Source organism: Phalacrocorax aristotelis, chromosome 8, assembly GCF_949628215.1.
Source record: "Phalacrocorax aristotelis chromosome 8, bGulAri2.1, whole genome shotgun sequence".
NCBI classification, from domain to species: Eukaryota; Metazoa; Chordata; class Aves; order Suliformes; family Phalacrocoracidae; genus Phalacrocorax; species Phalacrocorax aristotelis.
This window is the reverse complement of record NC_134283.1, coordinates 12458100-12474022: the sequence shown is the minus strand read 5'-3', so window position 1 is coordinate 12474022 and position 15923 is coordinate 12458100. Positions and strand designations below refer to the sequence as shown.

General features: G+C 35.1%; 1 protein-coding gene across 20 annotated transcripts in view; it reads right to left on the bottom strand.

The window, feature by feature from the left end:
* Positions 1-15923, bottom strand: part of CEP89 (centrosomal protein 89) — a 45162-nt gene that overhangs the window by 24080 nt on the left and 5159 nt on the right. For 11 of the 20 annotated variants that reach the window (XR_012662006.1, XR_012662003.1, XM_075101415.1 and 8 more), the window contains 12 exons: positions 15609-15714; positions 13422-13450; positions 12114-12168; positions 10543-10761; positions 10009-10151; positions 9596-9646; positions 8427-8510; positions 7381-7484; positions 5023-5138; positions 3232-3412; positions 2129-2296; positions 1312-1453 (listed from right to left, as the gene is read on the bottom strand). Coding sequence is in view for 15 of the 20 variants with exons in the window: in XM_075101415.1 (XP_074957516.1) it covers positions 1312-1453; positions 2129-2296; positions 3232-3412; positions 5023-5138; positions 7381-7484; positions 8427-8510; positions 9596-9646; positions 10009-10151; positions 10543-10761; positions 12114-12168; positions 13422-13450; positions 15609-15714 (1398 nt within the window). In the remaining 5 variants the exon portion in view is untranslated. Of the gene's footprint in view, positions 1-1311; positions 1454-2128; positions 2297-3231; positions 3413-5022; positions 5139-7376; positions 7485-8426; positions 8511-9595; positions 9647-10008; positions 10152-10542; positions 10762-12113; positions 12169-13421; positions 13451-15608; positions 15715-15923 lie in introns of all 20 variants that reach the window. The other 9 variants (XR_012662004.1, XR_012662005.1, XR_012662002.1 and 6 more) reach the window with 1 other exon arrangement.

The following is a 15923-nucleotide window of genomic DNA, read 5'->3' as shown; positions in this document are numbered from 1 at the left end:
ATCATCTTTATACACATACACAAGAGAATGTGATTCAAAAGGAAGAGATAAATTCTGGTTTGCATGATGGGAGACATGCCACAGTTGACTGCATTTTGGGTTGCTTCCCATGGACCTACTCTGAACTTTTTGCACATGCATGAAACATGATTTTCTAGCACGTACTTTCAGGTCAGGTTTCAGAAGGGAAGAATATGATGTCAGATACTGCACACTTGCAAAGACAGGATTTACGCTCCCTTGTAGTGATTAAGTTACGTTAAGACATCTTTCCTTCTGAAACAGGCTTTTACTGCTAAAGGTATTCTGAACATCCTACTAGGGTGTTGTCAGCCAAATGGCACACCTTGTAGTTACAGGTAATTCTGGATCTCTGTAGTATTTCTAATGTGGTATGTTGAGTATTTGAAAGTAGATATACCAGAGACTGACAGATAAGAACCAGTTCCCCTAACTCCTAGGAGACATTTATTGTGCCTAGTTTCACAATCCTAAAGTCCAGTTTGCAGTGGACAAGGATTTGAGTTGGGTCATGATAGTTCCTCTTCTTCTGGAGGAACTTCTAGAATTAGGAATTAACTGTTATAGAATCTTTTTTACCCAACACTGATGACAGCCTTGGTCTACTACTTGAAGAAGAGAAGGAAAAGAAGGTTTATTTTAAGAAAGTTTTGTAAAATGGTTTCCAGGACCAATTTGAAGACTGAGTACCAATACATAAAATTGAAATTTTGTCCAAGATGTTGTAAAGGAAACAAAGTGTGGCTAAAAAACCCTGGTAACTTCTGTGCCAGACACTTGCACTAAACAGAAGTTGTTCCAAAACTCTCAACCAGCCTGTCAAGATGACTGCTCACCAAAAAGGAGTGGTAAAGTGCACGGGCTTCCACAGTAGAAGGTCTATACAGATCACTTCAAGGATAATAGTTTACCTTTAGATTCAGAAACACGTATTAAAAATTTATTATTGCATGCTATTTTTCAGTGCATGTAACTTCAACAATTGAAGCCAATTACTAAAAATCAGAATTTAAAATTCTTTTAAACTTGATATATACCATTGCAGGCCCTAATGCTGATGTGAGTTAAGCCTTAACTATGTTATGTCCTGAAATTAGGGTAGGTGCTTTAAATCACTCTACTAGAAAATAAATCTTTTGCTGCTCCTGTCCTATTTGCAAAAGTCTATTTAAATAGATAAATGCTTAAACTAAAATCATAACTTTCTTTTTTTCATAATGCAAATTAACAGTAAGTTGTGCTAATTGTGTGAAATATCAATTAAATAATTCGTTATTTAAAGGTAGTTACCAAAAAAATAAGATGATCACGTTCCTGAGCTATCTTTTCTACCAAACCAATAAGGTTTGTTAGATAGTGATGGGCTGCAACTTCTTTTTCCATTGCTTCCTCCAACTGCAGTTTCAAAAGACCTATTTTCTTCTTTAATCTCCTATAAAATTAATGGAAAAAGGAAAATCTTCAGATTGGGAATTAATAATGGCATTAAAAGAATGTGTATTGCATGTGCGAATCAACTTGTACAAGTCTCAATCAAATATACTGTTAAAGATGTGTTGGCTCAAAATATTTGCAACACAAAGTACAATTTCCCACTTTTGGGGGCTGTTTTTCTTCACAATATGTTGTGTGAATAACAACAGTAACAATGATTCAAAAGAAGAATTTGTGCAATGGCTACAAACTCTATACTTCTTAAGAAATATAACTGTAACATTGGTTTTACTTTTTAAAGTATTGTGAGCCCAACTCTGAGCCCCTCAGGTGCATGAGAAGGTCTGCAAAAAGTGTAATACCTTGTTTTTCAGGTGAGTACGCAAATGATTAATTGCTATAGCTAACTACTAGCATTAAAGATATATTCTTAATTGCATGTTAAAGATATATCCTTAATTTGCATGTAGACATAGAAAAGTGTGCATGAAAACATATAAAGCTGTGCAAAGTAACTTTAGGACCAGCCCTTTAAATGTTACAAAGATGTGTTTAGGAAACATGTTTTTTTCTGTAATAGGTAGAAATTACACTGTAGGATGTCAGGCAATATTTTATAGATAAATAAATAAATATAAATAAATAAATAAAGAAAATGAGAATGTTGTATGACCTGTTTGTCTTTTGTGTCTTTTCCATCTCAGTTTCCAGGATCTTGTTGTCAGCCATGAAGCTATTTTTCTCTAAAAGCAGTTTCTTGTTTTGAGCTTGCAGTGATGCTATCTTTCCCATTAGATTTTCTACCTCACAGCGCTTTTTCTCCTGCTCCTGGTGTAAATGGCTGCAAAAACCAAGCGCGTAGAACAGGAGTCACGTATAGACCTACTTCATTAAAAGGTAAGTTATGGTAAGATGCCCACGTTGAAGGTATGAAAAAGATACATTGAGAATGCTTAATGTTCAGTGGCGACATTGGAAAAGCATTACAATCTCATGACACATCAAATAATGGATGAAGCATAATACAAACAAAATTATTCAAATAATTTAATAATTTATCCTGACTGCACTTGAAACAGAATTTCGATTATAAAAATACCCTATAGAGTCCAAATGTATTCCCTTCCCAATTTTTTTTTTTTTCAAAGAAATTACTAGCAATACCAAAAAAGCAGCTCTGAGAATGCAGGAAGGCACTGTACCAAGAAACAGTAACTTGCATTATCCTAGGCTTGAAAGCAAACAAATTTACAGAATGTCTTTAGAAAGACATTACTTTACAGACTATGCTGCATGACAGCACTTCTGTGTTGTGTTGTTTTGTGTTATTCCCATATTGTAAAGACTGGAGAAATGCAGTATTTTTAGTTTAGAATTTCAGGATCCTTCAGACATTTTCCCAAAGATGGTAACAAAAGAATGAGAACATTTTATGTACAGTGTTGACAGAATTAGATTTTACAAAAATTCTGTTTTTAATGCCTCCACTTCTACTGTTTCAAGAGGTACATTTAGCAGTATGTACTCAATGGTAGAAACACTTCTACCAATGTCTCTAGAGCTGGGATTTCCTTTTGCAATTTTAACTGTCTATAAAAAGTAAGACACTATTTTTGAAATATTTCTTTACCTTTCTTTGTACTTTGGTAGTTACCTTCTTAGATTACCAGCATAAGTTTCCACTTGCCTCCTACCTACAGCACGATGCGTACGCGGATCTGTTCATGTGAATACTTTGCAGAGTTGCTTCTCTGTGTACCATACATGAACTCATACCTTTTCAAATCATTCACCAAAGCGAAGTGCTCCTCTCCTTCTATTCTGCTACCCAGTTTGGCTTTCAGGTCTTCACAAGTAGAACGCAAAGCCTCCAACTGCTTCTGGTACTCTGCTATCTCCTCTTCTTGACTCTGTTTCTTATCTTCTAAGATTATTACCTGCTTGGTCAATTTTGAAGCTTTTGGGAGGAAGACAAAAAAAAAACCTGGGTACAACAGAACTAATTCAGTCACCTAGAAAAACTCCAACTAAAATGGTAATATGTTAATTCCCAGTTGTTCATAGCATTATGTAACAGTGGATTTGTCAGTTTGTTTGGTATTTTAGGTGTTTGGATTTTTTTTCCTGTCTCAAGTAGTTTATTTTGGAAAAGTGCCAAAACTTCAGGACTGCTTCTTTTCAGGGCTAGAAGCTATTTGTTCACTGAAACATCATTTCACTCTGAAAAATTCTCTGATTCAGCTTTTACTAATTCAGGAAAAGAACCTAAAATGGAACATGACATTTGCAGCCTAGTAGATAGGGCACTCGTCTAGAGACTGCCTAGTTCCTGTTTACTGATCTCTGAGTTCTTCCTGTAGTATGCATTTCAGTCACTGGACGCACTGCCAAAACAGCTGTAGGAACTGAACAGAAGATTGGGGCTCTAGTTTCCTTGTAAGAACTCCAGCAATAGATAACAAAACCTGTCAGTGTTTACTAGGAATGTCCTGATAACTCATACCAGATCAAGCTATTTTGAGATTTAGAAAGAGGAACACCTGATTTTGGGGTATTGTCTAGCCTTTGCCCTCTTCTAAACACAGATGGATATAGAGAGATAAAACTCTAAACAAGAAACTCAGAAGTTTTACAAGCAGAAAGGAAAGTATTTATGGAATTAGGTGGCAGATTAATAAAAAAATTTCAGAATTGGAGTTTTGCTATATAGGCTTACTTAAGGAAAACATTCTCACCAGCGACTCACGTTAATTACACAAGTAAATTTTTTTCAGAACATTCTAATCTGTGAATTAAGATTCAGTCTTGCTTTCTAAACTTCACTAAAAATCTTCCTTTCAGTTTTGGGATTTTAAATTATAACTTGCTTGTTCTCTTTCTAATATCCAGTAAGAAGGCTATTAACAAGAAATATCCAGAGGAATCTGCTGATGCAAAAAATAACTATCAGGAGAAAAATAAATCTTGGTCAAGAAATAATATTTACAAGAAAGACAAGGAATATCAAGTGTTCTGATTTCAAGCAAATGCAATCCTGTGATAAAACAATAGGTAACAGATTATTACTTGAAGATGCATGCAAATTTAAGCAGTATCAAATTATAAAAGTGTAAAATCAAATACTGCTACTGATGATATAATTATATTTTAGTATATGAGAAACATTAGTTACAAAGCAGGAAATGAGAAAATCCTATGAATTCTAAATCGAACATTTAAAAAGCAAATAATACCTCATAAATACCAACTTGTAAAGTTTAAAGCGCTCTTAAATTATGAAAATTAGTGTACTGGTGTTTAATAGTTCTTGTTACTTTTTCAGAGGAAGCAAGTCAAAATGGAGTATGCTGTATAGTGTCAATAGGTGACACTGACATTTCTTTTCAGTACCAGTTGACATCCAGAGCTTGATTTTGTATTAGTGTTACCTGCATTTAACAATGCTTTGTAGGCATATATGAAGTTGAAAAAAAATCCCCAAACAAAAAAAAACCCCCACAAACAAAAAAAAAGCCTGCAGTACCACCTTTGTTGTAGTTCAAATGACTAGCAACTCAAGCACTTTACCTTCTTGAACATGTTGTCTGTGACTGTCTTTTGTTTTAGCTTGTTGAATTTCAAGTTGCTCCATCAACAATCTGTTTTCTTCTAAGACCAGCTTGGCCTGAGTTTGCAGCTGCTGCCTGCAATGACAACCAGCTTATAAAGTGTAATTCAAATATTAACTTATGTCCAAAGAAAAAACACAACTGACTTCCACCAGTATAGACTTATAAAATCATATTTGAATGTCTTTAAAAAAAAATTTAAAACCCGTATTGAAAGCAGCGTCAGAACCTGAGGCAAGCTTATTAGAGACATAAACTCACAACCCTCGATACATAATTATTTCAAATAATGTTTAAAATCTTTGACTAACTAAAGCAAAAATTCCCTATAGAAAGAAGAAAAAAAATATGTATGTGTGAAATAGAATCATAGCATCACAGAATGGCTGAGGTTGGAAGGGACCTCTGGAGGATCTCTGGTCCAACCTCCCTGTTCAAGCAGGCACACCTAGAGCCAGCTGCTCAGGTCCACGTCCTGATGGCTTTTTAATTATCTCTAAGGGTGGAGACTCCAGAACCTCTCTGGACAGCTTATTGCAGTGCTTACCGTGACAAACTGATTCCTTATGTTCAGAGGGAACCTCCTGTGTTTCAGTGTGTGCCCATCACCTCTTGTTCTGTCACAGGGCACCACTGAAAAAGAGCCTGGCTCTGTCTTTACACCCTCCCTTCAGGCATTTATATACAGTGACAAAATCCCCCCAAGCCTTTTCTTCTCTAGGCAAAACAGACCCAGCTCTCTCAGACTTCTCTCATATGACAAAATTAAAGCTACATAATGGTGCCAGATGACTTGGAGACAGCTGTGTAACTAGTAACTGAACCAAATATGTTTTAAAAACATGCAATAAATTCTTGGATAGGATTTGGATCTACTTGGATTTGATTGCTTGAAAAAATACTACCAGTGTGTTTTATAGGTCTGTAAACAAGATGGGTGTTTAAACTGAACAATCCTGAGCAGTGAACTTAAACTCTCTGCTTTATAACTAGTATTAATTCTGCTTTCAAGAAAACCAATACCAGTCTTTCTGATGTTACTAAAAGTTTAAGAAACAATGTGCTGTTCTAATAATAGCTTTAAAAGTTGAGAAGTATTAGCCAGAATGCAAGTAGAAATACAGTACAAGTCTATTCAGAAACTGAACAATTCTGCAATTAATTCTGCTTTGAGGAGCCTCTCATTGAAAGTCAGTTGATGTTATTGGTTAAAACTCCAGAGACTTAAGACTGGAAGAGACAGCTTGAGTCATAAAGTCATCCTAGTGTAGATGCTGTGCCACATGACCTCTTCCATACAATTACCACCTGTGTCACGAGTGCAGTAAGAATTTTTATGTTCACTACTCACTGCTGTTCCAAAACCTCTTACACTGGTTAGGAATCATCTTCCAATTTCCACTTTAAATTTGTTTATGGTGAATAAATACCCAGTGTTGTTCTAGTAACACTGTCTTCAGTCCTATAAATGCAGCTTAAATAGTTCTTTTTATACTCCATGATTCCTGATCCTGATGTGCTTACAGAAAGGAACATTGTCCTTTCTCAGCCTTTGTTTTGCTAAATGAGAAAGGCCAATCTGTCTAAACTCCAAATAAAAGAGGCCCTCCATTTCCTTGGCTACATCACAAACCCTTTCAGCTTTGTTTCTCTGTACTTAAATATGGATGACTGTGACTCTCAAGAGTTTTCCACATAATTGTGTTGTTATTGCCCTATTCTAGCATACCCCAGGCCTATACTGCCTTTTTTTTCTCCTTACAGCTGTAGCCCTAAAAAGCTTAGTCTCTTCTCCACCTCAGTTACCAACTGATGAATGCCTGACTTAAGTAAACCGTTATTAAGCCTTATATGTATTTTATACTACTAAATTTCATTATGTTTGTGTTGTTTCTCTTCTCAAGAATATAAAAATTCTTCTAATGTCATATTCTGATACCATTTTTTATTAACGAAAAACTGATGTCATTAGCACTTTCCTACTGTTACTAGGAATTTTAACTTTAAGTGTAAAATTCAACACTTTGCTAAGTGGAGAAGTTAAATATGTAACCTGCAAGGTCTTGGACAGAATTACATGGGCTTCAGGTACAAAACTGCACATTCATTATTTAATCTTTACTCCAAAATTATTTCAGGCATTGCAGATCAGCATTGTTCCAATAAAAGCTAATCGTAGCCCTATTAACTCTTCAGCAAAACTTAATTTGCTTGAAGGGAACAAAATTTTTACTTAAGATCTGTAATATTAAAAGTTTGCAAGCAACATGCAAAATAACGAGTAGCTTTTAAATTAATTTCTAGTAATATAACTTGCCATTCTGTAGGGGTAATAAAGTTACTTCTATTTAATTGCTCATGCAGGTCTGCATTCTCCTTCACCAGCTCTTCAACTCGTACTTTAAAATTCTTCATCTCCTCCTGGAAGACAGAGGACTCCATATGAAATTCTTTAGAGGTATTTTGTTTTCATTTTTACATCAACAAAAACTTTTATAAATATACATGCCTGGGTGCCTTTTAATTCTTCTGTTCACAGCATATTATCTCACTACTCACTCATCTTTAATTCAGGTGTGCATACTTAACTTCAAAATTGCTTTATAAATCTAGTAATACTTGATTAAAAATAGTATCAATATTTGAACTGTGCCACATTTTTGTTAGGTGTCATTTGAATTAAGGAAGTTGTAGATCCTTAAAATCTGGATTTAAAAAACTGAATTCTGGAAATTACTAGATGATATTATACATTTTCAGTAGGAATTACATGAATTTGAATATAGTAGGACAGTGCAGTGGATTTACAGTAATATAAAGCCCTCAGTGTTTTCTGCTCGTTTTATGGATTAATTTTTTGAAGGAAATAAGTTATTTTGAAAAGCTATGGCAGTTCTGCTCTGAGGCAAATAACCATTTTTCAAAGATTCATTGACAAAAAAATACTTCTAAAGAGCAAATAGAGTACCCATTCCTTAATACCCATTCCTTGAGTATCTAGAAATAAATGTTCTTCTACCACAAAATCCACAGGCCAGTAACTGGAAGAGCAGCTATGCAGGGCACTGCATCTCCATTATGCATGATAGTAGTAAATTCTTTCTACCACTGACTGTGTTTATGGTTTACTCAGAGAGCCCGATTCTTGTACATCTCAGCATAGTGTCTGCTTCTACATCTGAACAGGCTGACAAAAAAAAGCAAACTAAGTAGGATAAGGCAACACAATAACTGTGCATGGAAAAGTAAAACAAAGTCACTTCTAATTTTAGGCAGAAAACAGCTTTGACAAATCACTTAAAAATTTTCATTTATTTATTTCTGCTTTAGCATAAAGTATGTTTTCTTTAAACAGCAACTTGCCTCATGTTCAAGATTCAAATCTTCCTTTTCTCTTATTCTATCTTCATATGCCAACAGAAGAGGTGACAAATACTTCATATCCAACTTTTTAAAAAAAAATCAATCCATATAAATCAATTACAAACCATAATCTCATCAATATTTTTTTACTACTTCTCCTGCTATATCCTGCTAGTTTTAAGAGCTATTAAGGGTTTCTGCCTTGCAGACAAAAATGCAGGACTTTTAGAAGCACATAGACCACCATATGCAAAATGATGCTACAGAAGCACTTAGTAGCACTGCTTTAGGAACAGGAAGCTTTGGAAAGGACAAGACTGGATGCTATACTTGCACACTTCACTAAAAAGCAGCTATTACTTATCGGTATATGTAACACAGCAGAATGTGGATGCAAATGAATACAAAACCAAACTTGAAACACTAAAGTGAATACAGTTAATCAAATTTAGCCCAGATTCATTAGTAAGTGGGAAAAGAATTTTTACACTCTCAAACCTGCATCTTTAAAACTAAGTACATATATACGTGATTCTTGGACATTATAGCTAGAAAGACAAAGCAGAGGAGGGCTTCCCTATTTCTGTATAGTTCTCAATAACAATAAGGAAGGAAAATTTAAGATCAGATTAGCATTTCAAGGAGAAATTGTTTCACATATTACAAATGCATTCAATTTCACAGGCTATTCACCTTCTTGCCAGAAGTTCATAGGCTACTAGTGGACCCATGACTATTCCTACCATCAGAATCACTGAAATATGCTATTTTCTTTTAGTATCATCTTAAAAATAATCACAACAGAAGATTAACAATTAAGCAATAGACCTTGACGCAAACTATATGCTAGACCTTATTAGGTGAAGGTGGTATTTATGATTCTTCAGCTAACAGTACTTCTACTTAATTTGCATTCATGAATCACAAAGCTAGTGATTGTATGCAGTCTGTAGCTTACTGTAAATTCAACTGGAGCTGCACACATTCATCGCAGAGTTCTGCCCTGCATCTTTTTATGCAACAAACATAAATGTTTATAATTTTACTAGTATGTGATAGTTCAGCAGACTAACTAAATAATATCCTGAATACTTTTGCTCCAGTAAAGAAATTCTACTACTTTACTTAAAAAAGAATGAACAGATAAGTGAAAATATGGTTTTACTTACCAGCCACGGTGGTGGTGGTCCTTTAATGGGTAAACTTTTCAGTTTTAGATGCTAAAGTAGATTTTTAAAAAGATACTGAAATTATTTCCTGCTTCTTGAAGCACCAACCATTGTCCACTGCAGACACAACTATTACCCCAGGCAAGCTTACTGTTCTAATTACATGTGTTGCATACGTAACACACACTCAAAGCCAACAAAACCAGAAGTTCAATATCTTACTAATATAGGTTAAAGTCTAACTTTAAGAAGTTAGACTTAACGATAAATATTTATTTTAAATTTCAGAACAAGCCTATGCCATCTGTAGACTTTGTGGTAAATCTGGAGAGAATAGTCTTAAAAACTCGAAGACTAATTAAAGGACAATGGTACATTTCAGTACAAACTTCCTTTATAACCAAGATTCTCACCTCTTCTTGGGACAATGGCCTGAATTTAGTTTGATAGCGACTTAATTCTACATTTAAACGATGGACCGTCATTTTCAAAGCATCGTTTTCATCTACCAGTTCTTGTGCTTGTTGTCTGAGAGAAAGTAATTCTGTAGCCTCCTCTGTTAAAACAAATACCCAACAAGAAAGTTCAATCAGCATTCAATAAATGTTTGCAATAATTTGTTAATTGTAAGGAAAAAAGATTTCAGTAAGCTAGAATCATAAGAGAACTTATCTCAAAATACTCTAATGGAATAAACCCATGAAAAAACAATAATAATAAATATTAAATTTCAAACAACCAACGAATTCTTTTTCATGATCATGTAAGTATTCCTTGACAAAATTTCTACAAATGTAGAAAATACTGTTCAGAAACTACTGCTGCATAGATACTTGCTCAAATCAATGAGTGGAAACCTACTACTGCAGAAATAGGTTGTAAGAAATTTGAAAAATCAAACAAGATAACTACAGACTATGATAACATAGATTATATGTTTCTCCCACCTTCTCTATGTGACTTCTCTGCAGCTTCTTTAAGTCTTGTGTTTTCTTGTTCTAGTCTCTTCAGCTTTAATTGCTGTTCCTCCATTTGCTGTTTTGTTCCCTCAAATTGTTGGACCATAGCCTGGTATGCCTTGTTCAGAGACCAGTTTTCTTGTTTTAGTTCTCTGAACTTTTCTTTAGTCATATTTTCCCGTGCTTGCCTTGCCCGAATAGATACATCTGTAATGCCACAGTACAAGGTATTTAAATGGTATTCAGACTTGAATACGAGTTTCAGCAAATTATAATCCATTTTTTCTAATATTAGCATTATGTACGGGTGATACTTTATAAGATACAAATCAGCTCATGGATCCCAGAAGATAAGGCCAGAGACAAAGAAAGAAGTGGATTTGGAAAAAGAGCTATACGGTGGAGGGGCTGCAAGCTCCCATCTTTTCTCAGACTGTGAAAATGTTCCTTCCTTAAAGGGCAAGGAAAGTGTCAGCAGACCTCCCTCTCCCTAGCATGGGTGACTAGAGAGGTGAGACAGAAACATCCACTGTGGTAAGCAAAGTGTATGTGCCCTGCACAGGCTAGTCAGTCCTCTTGCCCCCTTCTTATTTTAATCACCTATGTAATGAATGCTTTACCCTCCTTCCCACTGAACAGGCTTCAATGATCTCTCACTCAACAGAAGTTACTTAACAGTCCTCACAAAAGTAAAATTATAGTTCATCTGCAAAATCATGGATATATTGTTGCATCAGTAATAACGGATCATACTTCCAAATTTTTCAGCTTACGTATTAAAATGAAGGCTGAGATTTTACCCTTACCATCAGACTTTTAAAAGCCAGCATAATAATAACATACAGGCCTGAATATAACATAGGACAGAACAGTTCCTTCATCTAAGATATATATGAAACCCAACAACTGGTTTTGAAATAGAGCTATCTCCGTTATTGATGACATATAACAGCTTCATATGTTTATGGTCACTGTTAACTTCCTGTGAGAAGGCATAAGATACTTCGACAGCAGAGAAATACACAAAATACACAAAAACACATGAACTCGTGACAGGCACATATCCTGTCCACGCGACACACCAAGTTCAGAAGTGCTGTACCTGGAATTGTTACGTGGATGCAATAATATACAAATAAGGCCACTAGCTGAAGGCAGACCACGTATCTCATATCCCTGTAGGCTTACCACTTCAGTTGCAATGGAATACTTAATTATGGTGATATCTTCTAGTGTAGATGAAACTTAAGGGATTGGAGAGTTCCAGTATGACTTTAATTTCATTACATAGTTTCACAGTCGTTTACTTAAGACTTCAAAAGTCACTCAAATGGGAAAATAAAAACAAGTCTAAAACACCTAACATAAAAAGCCTGGAGCTATTGTTTTTATACATATGACAGAGCACTCAGCACTTTCATCTCCTGTACAGGAGAAATACTTCCACACGCACATGAATTAGGCTTAAAAAATACAAGCAGGAAAATATATTTTTATATACATATGCATAGTATTAAAGATTTGGATTTGTAGTAAAGTCATAGAAAAATGAGGAGTACCTGGGGATGGCGGAGGCTTTTCACGTATCAGATTTTCAGTTAATGATTTTTCTTCCTAGCACAGAAATGAAGAGACAATTTGCTCTAACAATTGAAGTATCCTTTCTGAAGTACTCTGAACAGCATCACTGTTGCAGAACTTAAGATACAGAACTTCTGAAGCAGTTTCTTTTACAACAACAAAATTTAAGGTTGGATTCACTACTGACAATATATGACTTGTCTACCCATCTTGACATTATTTTGTCACTTATCTCTGGATCAGTCACTTGCGGACACTTGTATTTTCTTTGGTTGCCAGAGACGTACGGTTCTCAAAACAATTTTATGGCTGATGTAAAAGTTACATGAACATAAATCTTCTTGACCAAACAGGATGGATATTTCTCCTGCTTATTATTTGTATAAAATATTATTTTAGAATACTACGTTATGATATGAACAGTCCCTAACTGGGAATCAGCAAACAAATTAAAATGTAAAATGTTCTTCAAAAAAGTTGAAGAACTTTGTTCTCATCTTGCTAGTAAAAAAAAAAAAAAAGGTATCTATTTTTACATTTTACATAAACTTACGTAAAATGTAAAAATTGGGTAAAAGGTTTACTTTGCCTACAGAAGGTTCTTTCATCACAGGCCAAATTTATGCTAATGTATTTACTTGTGGTGAACATGACTGATTTACAAACCTTTTCCATGTTTTTATGAAACAGCAGTGCAATTCTGTAAGGATATGATGCCGTGTAATTTAACATACCAAGACACTGATGACTAAATGAGTCAAAGCCCAAGAACAATTTCAAAGGAAAATATATGTGGTCAAGAACTTGAAGAAAAAAATTATGTTAACAATGGAAGAACTGACCATTTCTGTAAATAATATTCCAGCAAGTTGATCTGAGAAACTAAACTTCTGAGTATTCTTTTTCGAGCTTAGGAAAGCAGTCAGATGAGCCCAGCTGGAAAACTAGATAAAAATCTGGTGAAGCCAGGGTCAGAATTTGTTAAGTTATCAGTAAGAGCTATTTCTTGCTATAACATGATGTCTCCCACTCTCAGTTTCTTTCTTTCGCATAAGGAACAACAGGAAGATATATTAAAAAATAAAATAATAAACCCCAACTTTTGTATGGCCTATTTAGCCATATAGTGGTATTTTTCAAAAGGAATGATTAGCCATTCTTGTACTCCAAAAGAAAAAGATTCCCTAGTGGCAGTAAATTAGTTTTAAGTGACTCTAAACTATCAGCTCTTTATAACACCCTTTTTTGCAAAAGGCATCATAAATTAACCTTCATGTAAGTCTTACCTCTAAATTCAAGCCAAATTTTTGGTCTTCTGTTAAAGAAAAACAGATCTTTCAGTCAATTAAAAACAAAAGTATCTGTAAGTCCATAAATTACAAGGGTGCATATGGATATGTAAGTACACATATTATAGACTGCAAATAAATGTAAGAAAGCCCTCCCAAAACCACAAATTACATCACTAACTTTCCATTATCTCTTTCACGGTGTATCAGGATACTGATGCAGGACCTTGCTTTACCTCGCACTGTAGAGATGCAACCATGGAAGAAATGAAGTTGCATTGCATTGCTGTCTTCCACTATTCTTTTAGAATTTGACTAAAGGACAAATGAAATATTTTCATTGATTTTACTGGGCTTCAATTTTACTGCATCTCTGAGCAAGGCAAGTGCAAATTTGACAGCTTCCAAGATCTGCAGCACTTACTATGTAAAAGAGGGGTTAGAAATGGTTTATATATCCTATTCTTTTCAGTTTAATGCATCCACTTCCCAAATGGTTTTATCAAAGCAACCCATTCTTTCTAGATATTGTTCTCTATAAAGCTTTTCAAATAACTCCACTGAAATAATATTGAAACAAAACTGGGATCCCACATGAAAACTTAGGAAGACAAACATTTTTCTACACAGACTCAGTTCTGCTTTCTCGTTCCCTATCCAATAGCTAGTAGAGTGCTGCCACCCTCTGTAAAAACTGCATTTCACAGCTCTGGAACAAATTCTGATTTCCTGTTTTCCTGGTTTTAAAATAATGAACCAGATAATTATACAATAGAACTCCTATGCAGGTAGATTGATCTTGCTCTCTTGTCATATTTATTTCTCCGCAATATTCTATTGTCATGGTTTTAGCTGGGTAGAGTTAATTTTCTTCACTGTAGCTGGCATAGTGCTGTGCTTTGGACTTAGTATGAAAACAATGTTGATAACACACAGATGTTTTGGTTGTTGCTGGGTAGTGCTTAGACTAGTCAAGCACGTTTCCAGCTTCCCATGCTCTGCCGGGTGCACAAGAAACCGGGAGGGGAGGGGGCACAGCTAAGAGAGCGGATTCTAACTGGCCAAAGGGATATTCCATATCATGTAATGTCATGCCCAGTATGCTACCTGGGAGGGGCTGGCTGGGGGGGACTGGCAGCAATTGCAGCTCAGGGACCGGCAGCATCGGTTGGCGGGTGGTGAGTGGGTTGGGTTTTTTTTTTCCCCTTTTCCTTTTTATCATCGTTATCATCATCATCATTATTTTACTTTAGTTATTAAACTGCTCTTATCTCAACTCACAAGTTTGTTTTTGCCTCTGCTTTTCCTATTCTCTCCCCCATCCCACAAGGGTGAGGGCAGCGAGCGAGAGGCTGCGTGGTGTTTAGTTGCCGACTGGGACTGAATCATGACATATTGTTCCAAGAAAATAGCTTAATGACAGGTCCAGTCATGAACCAAATGTCCCTGTTCTAATGAAATTACTTATTGCAAAAAAATTATTTGTAAAACTTAACAATTCAGAGCTTATTTAGGGTGATAACCTGAGACTGATGATCATCTTCAGCTCTCTATTCTGTCAGAACCTTCCTATGTGACCTGATGTACAATTGTAAGGCCCAGACCTTAAAAGACGGCAACAATGATACAACTTCTGGAGGAAGAATAAACAATCCCAGTATCATGCCATTTGATTATTAAAAAAAGTTCTTACTGCTGATTTTCAAACATGACGATTTTTATCCAGGAAAAATGACTGATTGTTTTCTTCTATCTCTTTAGATTTTTTAGCATGGTAGTTTCTACTTTTTTTTTTTTTTTTTCCAGCACAGTAACATTCCAATAGTTTCCAGAGTCTAAACTGGATTAATTCTGGCACATATATCAACAGAAACATAGTAGAGAATGACTGTACTAGACAAGACAAAGAGTTCACAAAACTTTCCCCCCCACCCCCCTTTTTACACTGGCTGATAGTGGATGTTTAGGAGTTTCAGTTATACAGTGAATATAGCCCATTCTTCCCTCTTTAAGCAGATTTTTAATTTTCTGTAACTACTAGAAATGGCTATGTATTTAATAGCATTTCTTCCATTGCCTTAAAAAAAATAATATCTCATATAGTATTAAATTTATTTTATTCAAAAATTATTTTTCCCCATGGTGTTAGAAGTCATGGCATTTGACTAAAGTAAGTTTATTTACCTTCTGTTTGCACGTTTGATTCATTCACCAGTACCTGAAACTCAGTTTCATGAGAAGGCACCTCTTTCTTGTCAGCATTACTACTAGGAGATGGTGGAAACTCTTCCTATGTAAAAATAAGATAAACCTATCTAAATTACGATAATGCTGTTAAAATAGTCCACATGTCTTGATACCTGTATGAAACCTTTAACGTACTAATGTCCCAGTCACATTCAGAATTGCACTCCAATATTTTAAGATGATAAATGATAAGACATACTTTTTGGTTTAGGGCTCTATGTAAATAAAATCTAAACACTTCACAATGATCAA